At 50.7% G+C, this 8,750-nt stretch overlaps 1 protein-coding gene across 1 annotated transcript; it reads left to right on the forward strand.

The window, feature by feature from the left end:
* The first annotated feature begins 253 nt into the window (after positions 1 to 253).
* On the forward strand, positions 254 to 2,845 carry LOC123080073 (fructokinase-1). The gene is made up of 4 exons (XM_044502942.1): positions 254 to 779; positions 1,745 to 2,077; positions 2,284 to 2,400; positions 2,523 to 2,845. The coding sequence occupies exons 1-4, from the start codon at positions 387 to 389 to the stop codon at positions 2,649 to 2,651; spliced, it is 972 nt and encodes a 323-aa protein (XP_044358877.1). The 5' UTR covers positions 254 to 386; the 3' UTR covers positions 2,652 to 2,845.
* Positions 2,846 to 8,750: the final 5,905 nt, after the last annotated feature.

An 8,750-nucleotide genomic window follows, 5' to 3' on the forward strand; every position in this document is an offset into this window, starting at 1 on the left:
GAGAGAAATCCATATCAGAGAGCTGTGGACAAGAGTACCGGCCATCAGATTCAGTTTCCAGGATAAATCTGATCCTATCCAAGTTTTGACTAGGCAAAGCTGGTTAACTGGCCAAGATTACACCGCCGTGGTCAATCAACGACCCTCGCCGCCGCACAAGGCTCCGCATTTCCCTCGTGATCCCCTCCCATCTCCGAGACCGATCTCCGGCCCGGTCCTGCCCCCGCTCCCTCTATATAACCGCCCGCCTCGCCACCTCACCGGAAGAAAAATCCCCCACATCATCGCCCCCTTCCATTCCTCCCCTCCTTGTCCCCACCCTCTCTCTCTCTCTCTCCGTCCGTCTGTCCGTCCGCGCGCGCTCTGCGTTCTTTGGGAGGGGGGAAATGGCGGCGAAGCGCGAGCTGGTGGTCAGCTTCGGGGAGATGCTGATAGACTTCGTGCCGACGGTGGCCGGGGTGTCGCTGGCGGAGGCGCCGGCCTTCGTCAAGGCGCCCGGGGGCGCCCCCGCCAACGTCGCCATCGCCGTCGCGCGCCTCGGCGGCGCCGCCGCCTTCGTCGGCAAGCTCGGCGACGACGAGTTCGGCCGCATGCTCGCCAACATCCTCCGCGACAACGGCGTCGACGCCGGCGGCGTCGTCTTCGACTCGGGCGCGCGCACCGCGCTCGCCTTCGTCACGCTGCGCGCCGACGGGGAGCGCGAGTTCATGTTCTACCGCAACCCCAGCGCCGACATGCTCCTCACCGCCGACGAGCTCAAGGTCGACGTCATCAAGAGGGTACGCCCCGCCCCGCCCTGCCCCGAATCACCATCGTACCGCCTACTAGATTCTTTCTCTTCCGTGCGATCTCGTCATGCCGTTTCTTGCCCGTCCCCCGAACCGCGCGTGATCTGGGGGTACCAGCCCGATCCCGTCGACCGTAGTAGAATGAATCTTCGCCCGGTTTCTTGGATCTGGACGGCGGCGCTAGGTTTCTTGCGCCGGTTCGGTGCGCATTAGGTGGCGGCGGCTGGAATTTTCCCTTGTCCTGTTCCTGCACCTAATAAAGGTGTCCTTTTCGTTCCGTGTAATTCGGGTGCGCCTGGGTGCTGAATCTTCCGTGGAATCCAGACATCCCTTGGCAAATAAGGCGCCTTCGGTGCTCGTCTTGGGCGGATCTTGTTGCGCCTTCTGGCTGGTACTTGTTCTTTTGCTGGATCTGATCATGTGATGCACCCTCACTGACGTGCATCAAATCGGGGGGAGACAAAATAGCTAATCTTAGAAGTGCCGTTATATGAAACAAATCATTTTTGTGGTTCTTGGATCCATCGGCCGGCCTGAGCCGGCTCCGTGTGATGCACAATAATTTAGAGTGTCCGCTGGTGACAGATAGATCAGTTCTTGTCCTGGTTAGTAAAACTTATGGAAAATATTTGCATATTAGTATTAGGCGTTTTGTACTGTCAGACTGCCATAAATTTAGAATTGTGCATGTCATGTGAGCTTGGGTTCCTTTCTATGTATAATTTTGTGACCCAGAACTACCACTTGTCTGGTGGCGTTAGATGTTTCAACTGTCTTCCTGTTAAATTTGTGCTCTGCGTGCAGAATTTATAAGAAAGTGTTCCAACTCTAACTTGTCAATTTGCTTTGCAGATTCTGTACTGAACTGTTAGTTTGTTGTTTAGTTGTGAAATTTTCTGTACTGCACTGTTTTATTTCTTTGACGGAAAATGTCTCACAACTTGTGATGCACCCAGGCTGCAGTCTTCCACTATGGATCAATAAGCTTGATTGCCGAGCCTTGCCGGACAGCGCATCTGCACGCCATGAAGGTTGCCAAAGAGGCCGGCGCGCTTCTCTCGTATGACCCGAACCTGAGGGAGGCGTTGTGGCCATCCCTTGACGAGGCTCGCACCAAGATCTTGAGCATCTGGGACCAGGCAGACATTGTCAAGGTCAGCGAGGTCGAGCTTGAGTTTTTGACTGGCATCAACTCGGTGGAGGACGATGTTGCCATGAAGCTGTGGCGCCCTACCTTCAAGCTCATGCTTGTCACTCTTGGAGATCAAGGATGCAAGTACTATACCAAGGTATGCTTTACAGGTTTTTACAACCTATTGCGTGATGAAATCCTTATTCAATTGCTGGTTGTACTCCATATGTATAATCTAAGCTTCACTGGACCATGGTTTGCTAAGCATGCACTCAAGTGTAGAACTTTTGCACAATTACCATCGAGACTTGAAGACTTAATCTGTAATCAACTCTTGAACTTTGTTGTGTTTGATGATTGTAGGATTTCCGTGGAACTGTCCCATCCTACAAGGTACAGCAAGTTGATACGACAGGTGCTGGTGATGCATTTATTGGTTCTCTGCTCCGAAAAATTGTCCAAGATCCATCGGCATTGCAAGTAAGCTTGCCTGCAAGCACCTCCTTTAGCATTATTAGCCCATACGTACTAGTTTCAATTTATATTTATATACCTGTATAACCTTGGTGGTTGACTAATTCCACATCTGGTGGTTGCCGCAGGACAAGACAAAGCTTGAGGGGGCGATCAAATTTGCCAATGCATGTGGAGCAATCACGGCCACGAAGAAAGGGGCAATCCCTTCGTTGCCCAAGGAAGACGAGGTGTTGCGGCTGATGGAGAAGGCGTAGATGCGGCTTATGATTTCCAGTAGCTTCGAATTCTGCAAATTGTATTGTAAGCTGTTCTTGATCAGGAGCAAGGTGTACTCCTCCCAGGATACCCCTGCCTTTTTGTTTGCTCCCCTTTATGAAAGGGGTTTTGTTTTGGAATTCTTCTTATCTGAATAAGCAGGTCCTTCAATATTACTGTTGTCATTTCTGTACCCAGTCCTTGATGGTAGTGTTCTTTTTTCCTTGTTCTGTCGTCTTATTTGGGTTCCAACTGTATTGGGAATTTGTGGTGTAGCCCCCTGAGGTGGTTTATGTTCTCAATTTTTGACAAACGAAACGCATGTACAACGCTGATATTTGAACGTGCCAAAAGTGTTGTGATGCTCCTGGCAAGTACTAATATTTAAGCTGTGGCAGATGATATTTGAATCAACTGTTCTGAAATCTTGATCAGTTAGTTCTGTTGATTGGCTGCGTCTCTGCTCCATTTCTGAGCTTCATTTGGATGCTGAACATGTGTTATCTTGTAGTAGTATTTGCTGAGGGATGTGTGCTGTATTTGCTGGGCTTTTCCATGATTGCTTTCTTGTTTAGTTGACGCAGATCCAGAAAGTTACAAGTCCTTTGCACTTTACCAATTTTTTATGTGAAGTTTGAAGTGCAATAAAGGAAGCAAAAAAGTTGCAAGGAACCTTAGACGGCACGTTCCCAAAGCTATAGGCTGCTTTAACTTTACATTTTCAGACATGTGTTTATATGATGATGATTATTCGCTGGTTGTATATTATAGTAGGTGTTTTTTGACTGATTAGAAGATTATTATCATGTTGTTTTGGACCATACCTCTTACAGGTATTGATTCCAGGGAACAGGATCTATATAGTTCTGAACAAGTAAACATTCGGTCGATGCGAGTATGTTTTTTGTTCCTATTTATAAGCCGATTTATTCACCAATTTTTTTTTGCGAAATAATTTATCTCCCATCTCTACGCACGAACCAAATAGATAACAGACTATATTTTGTTCTAAGGAAGTTGACATGTGAGAACATGATGATATAAAGAATAAAGATGCAAGCAAACTTAACATTCTCCTGCCCGTTCATTCGCCAAAACATCATAAGAGTTGAGAACAGCACCGTCGTCGTCGTCATAGTGCACGTATCGCATAAAACATTCTGGAAATTGTGGCTGTCAGGCGATGATCACGACGACGACAACTATAACGAGAGAGAGAGAGAGAGAGGAAAAGGAAATTTCGAACGGGACGAGTTTGATCTTGTTTCTCCCGTGCATCGTCGATTTCAAGAGCCGGAGCCGTTCCCTCAAAAAAAAGAAAAAGAAAAAAAAGAGCCGGAGCCGTGCAAGTGGCTTTCAGTTTCAGGCAGCGACTCGTCACGCCATCGGCGCCGCAGCCGCGTCGCTTTCTCCGGTGCCGCATCGGGTTCTTGGTACACGTGACACCGCGACTGAAGCAGGCATCGTTTCTCGGGATCGCACGATATCCACAGACTGATTGGCGTCGTCCATCGTCCGTCTGGCTCGCGCGATGCGAGTGTCGTGGCGTCGTGTCGAAGATGGTGTGGCAGCCGGGCGGACAGGAGAATTGGGCTGGCGTTACCCACAGCTTTTCACCATTGCGTCTCCAAAAAACAGGACTGTGTACAACAAGATTCTCAAAGAGAAGATGATTAAGCAGACCCGAGCATGTATGTATGTATGGGGAATCATCTGGCAACCATAATTTTCTCCACGACTCTTGACCCACAAAGGCCCATGCTCCATCTCCTGGAACTGGCAAGTCAGCAGGTTGGTCGCACGACTCCATCTGCCAGCTCTGCCTTAGGGCCGCGGACAGCGCCACGCACCTATGTTTGGATTGCCCATACACTTTCGATGTTTGCCTTTTTTTTTTTTTGCATAGAACTTTCGATGTTTGCCTGCTGGCGCTCTCTTGAATGGATGGTCATATACCTTTGGGAATGGCCTACACCTTCCCCTCAATTAGTGGCGAATCTACCAGGGAGGCTCCTCCAAAGACTGCAAAACATATACTCCCCTCGATTAGTTTCAATTATATTATTTTTGCTACATATACCTTGTATTTTATCAGTTAAAAACTTACAATCATAGTCAAAATATGACCAGGAATACTTTTTTTTTGAAACGAGGCAAAAGATTTGCCATTTTCATTGATTAAGAAGAAGAGAGTTGCCAGGTTAATTGACGGAAAACCGGGCAAAAACCGTTACAACTCGCCCATCGAATAGGGCAATCCGGCCGACATGACACTCACAAGACCACACACACCGCCGAGGAGAGGACACCGTCACGGCTACCAACAATGTCATCGTCATCGTCTCTCCACGAGCAGGCGACTCCGATTTCCTCGCTGACGACCCATCAAGACCCCTCCGAACGAACGTCACCCGAGGACCTCGTCAGCCGAAGCCAAACAATCGGCCGCAGACGTCGAGGACCGGCAGCTCCGATTTTGTTGATGACCTTCACAGGAGAAAGTTGCAAGCCTCGCACCGACCTAGTCCAGCGTGACCTGCGGAGAGCACATTCCGCCGAAACCACCCTCATGGAGTCATCGTTGCCGCATGGGCCCCACTGCACGCAGCTTCGACTTCTCTGTCACAGTGAGAAACAAGCATAGACGCACCCAAAGGCGAACTAGACCGCCGACATCAGAAGGACAAGTCGCGACCCAGCTCCGCACATCACCATCGTCGTCGCCGCACGAGTCGCAACGCCAACCATTCACATCACCAGTTGGGCACCTGCCAACCGAGACACCATGCACGGCCAGCCCAAAGGAAGCACGGGAAAGGATCACCGGTCTTCAAAGCAACGCCCCAAAAGGGGAAACGCCGTACGGACGACATCGTTGCCCGACCCAGATGGGTCTAGGCTTTGGCCCGAAGAACCAGATCCGAGGTTGTAGCAGGCCGAAGAACTCCACGGCGGCGCCTTCAACAAGGGAAACGATGCCCGTAGGCGCGGCCACCGCCGGCCGGCCAAAGCCGGGCAAGCTTGCGCTTGGAGCAGAGATATGACCAACGCCCTCACACAGCCGGCACAAGCCGGCCCGCACCGCCGCTGACACGCACACCCCTGCACAGCAACCGCACTGTCACCTCACAAGGCCCGCCACTGAGCGTGCACACCCCGCCTCGCTGCCGCAGGCAAGGCCACCGGGATGACCGACCCATCGGAAGGCGCAGACGAGCCAGATCCGACCGAAGAACCACCGGATCTGGCGCCCCCTTGCCGCAGCACTGCAGCAACCACCAAGGGCCAGCCAGAGCAACCGACCTGCGCGGAGATGAATGACCGAAGGCAGGAAAGGGGGCCACCATCCCCCTACTCGCCGGGCAGGAGCCGCCGGACCGAAGCCCTGGAGCCTGCCGACGACGCCATCGTGGCCGCCACCCGCCGGAGACGCTGCTGAAATTTGAGATGGGCTCTAGGCCCATATAGCAATCTCTGAAAAATCTCTAAGGGCCCATGTGGGTTATATGGCACTAGGTGTAGTGGGAAGTTTAGTCCCACCCCGGAAGTGGAAGAGGAGTTGGACCTCCTTATAAGGGTTTTTCTTCTACATGCTATTGGAGCTTGAGAAGAGAAGAGGCCCTCGCGCACTCCTCCTCCGACGCCCGCCTCGTCACGCCGCGCCGCGCCGCGCCGCGCCGCGGGTTGCGGGATTGAGCCGAGCCGAGCTCACACCTACGCACTTATTTTTGCCAGTCACTAACGGAGAGTTCTCTGACAGCTGGGCCACGATCTGAGACGTCGGATCGTGGGCTGTCACGGACTCGGACGTGGGTCGAGCCTCTCCTAACCCTAGCCGCCACGAACAAATCACATCTGCTCCACGCGCACGCCCACCGTCGTTCCCTTGCTGCTGCTGCCGCCGGTGACTACATCCCGTCCGCCGCGTACACGGTCGACGGGAGAGCAGGTCTCCGAAACCACGCCCTTCTGGTTCCTGTACGGGGTGAGGGGCGAATAGGTTTTTGGGCAGCGATTACGCGACTGCTCGCTTCCAATCGTCTACTTCCTCTACGTCCGCGTCGCCTTCATCATCACCATGTCCACCGACGCCGAACGTGCCACCGCCGAGAAAACTGAAGCCGACAAGAAGGCCGCCGAGGACGCCGCTGCTGACACCAAAGCCGCGGCCTCTGCATGGCCTACTGGAGGGTATAACTCGTTTATCCCGCTCCTACTGTTTTCTGTTTTAGCCATGCTAGCGTTATACGTAGATCTTTCTGCAATTAGCGTAGTATGTGCTAGCTTGACTGAATACCAGTATGCTTTTCTTTGTGTCAATGCCATGCTAGTGATTTACTCGTGGATTAATTTAATCGAGAAATTGCCTATCTACTCAACAATCCAAAAACCTATTATGTGTAGGAATTTTTCGGCAAGTGGCTTTGCCGCTGCACTGAAACCGGACAAGTTTACTGGTATGTATTTTAAGCGTTGGCAGACTAAGACCACTTTATGGCTCACGGCTATGAATGTGTTCTAGGTCACCGGTGTCTCCACGGGAACGATTGCTTCTGAACAGGAGAAGGCGTTCAAGGAGGCCACCGTTGTGTTCCTCGGAGCAGTTCTTAGCGTGATCGGAGATAAACTGGTCGACGCATATTTACATGTGCATGTCGCCAAGGACTTGTGGGAGGCGCTCGAATCTAAGTTCGGGGCCGCCGATGCTGGGAGCGAGATGTATATTATAGAGCAGTTCCACGATTACAAGATGGTTGAAAACCGTCCTGTATTGGAGCAGGCTCATGAGATAATATGCATTGTTAAGGAGCTTGAGCTTCTTAAGTGCGAGTTACCGGGCAAGTTTGTCGCGGGCTGCATAATCGCTAAGCTCCCTAATTCCTGGAGGAACTTTGCCACCACTCTGAAACATCAGAGGCGTGAATTCTCTGTGGAGGATGTCATTGGCCATCTGAGTGTTGAGCAGAATTCAAGGGCAAAGGACTCGCACGAAAAAGGGGCCGAAGGGACTTCTGTCGCCAACATGGTGAACCAGAAGAACTTCAACTCCCACAAGCCCAAGGGAAAGAACGGTGTCCAACACAATACCGACTTTAAGAAGAAGGGTAAGAAGACCTTCAAGAAGAAAAAGAAGGATGAGGGCTGCTTTACTTGTGGTTCGGTTGAACATTGGGCCAACAAGTGCCCAAACAAGTACAAGAAGTCAGGACATGACTCCAAGTCCGTCAACATGATTGTGGGCAACAATGAGAATGGTGCATCTGGGTACGGTAATTTATTTACTGTTTTTTCAGTGTTTCAGCCCACCGATTGGTGGGTGGACACAGGTGCAGGTGTTCATGTGTGTGCTGACATTTCATTGTTCACTTCTTACCAGGTCACAGGCCACGGGTCCGTATTGATGGGGAATGACGCGAGTGCTTCTGTTCATGGTGTTGGCACGGTCGATCTGAAGTTTACTTCGGGAAGGATCGTGCAGCTGAAGAACGTGCAGCATGTCCCCGCCATCAAGAAGAACCTCGTTAGTGGCTCCCTTCTATGTAGAGAAGGGTTTAAGTTGGTTTTCGAGCCTAATAAATTAGTTGTTACGAAATATGGACTCTTTGTTGGAAAAGGTTATGAGAGCGGAGGGATGTTCCGCCTTTCCCTCGCAGATTTTTGTAATAAAGTCGTGAACCATATTCATTCGAATGTTAATGAATCTGAAGTTTGGCATTCACGTCTTTGTCACATTAGTTTCGGTGTTATGACGCGGCTAGCCAAGTTGGATTTAATCCCAAGTTTCACTTTAGCCAAAGGTTCTAAGTGCCTTTCATGTGTGCAAGCTAAGCAACCTCGCAAGCCTCACAAGGCCGCGGAGGAGAGACACTTGGCACCATTAGAACTCATACATTCTAATCTTTGTGAGATGAATGGTGTGTTGACTAAAGGTGGAAAGAAATACTTCATGACATTGATAGATGATTCCACTAGATATTGTTGTGTGTATTTGTTAAATACTAAAGATGAGGCTCTACACTACTTTAAAATCTATAAGGCAGAAGTTGAGAATCAACTTGAAAAGAAAATTAAACGAGTTCGGTCAGATCGTGGTGGAG

The sequence above is a fragment of the Triticum aestivum genome, chromosome 3D (assembly GCF_018294505.1).
Source record: "Triticum aestivum cultivar Chinese Spring chromosome 3D, IWGSC CS RefSeq v2.1, whole genome shotgun sequence".
NCBI lineage: Eukaryota > Viridiplantae > Streptophyta > Magnoliopsida > Poales > Poaceae > Triticum > Triticum aestivum.

Bases quoted from the DNA above. Each gene is read 5' to 3' on its own strand.
- LOC123080073 (XM_044502942.1), top strand. From the start codon at position 387: ATGGCGGCGAAGCGCGAGCTGGTGGTCAGCTTCGGGGAGATGCTGATA. The intron at 2,078-2,283 runs GTATGCTTTACA...TGATGATTGTAG, and splicing joins GATGCAAGTACTATACCAAG to GATTTCCGTGGAACTGTCCC. The intron at 2,401-2,522 runs GTAAGCTTGCCT...TGGTTGCCGCAG, and splicing joins AAGATCCATCGGCATTGCAA to GACAAGACAAAGCTTGAGGG.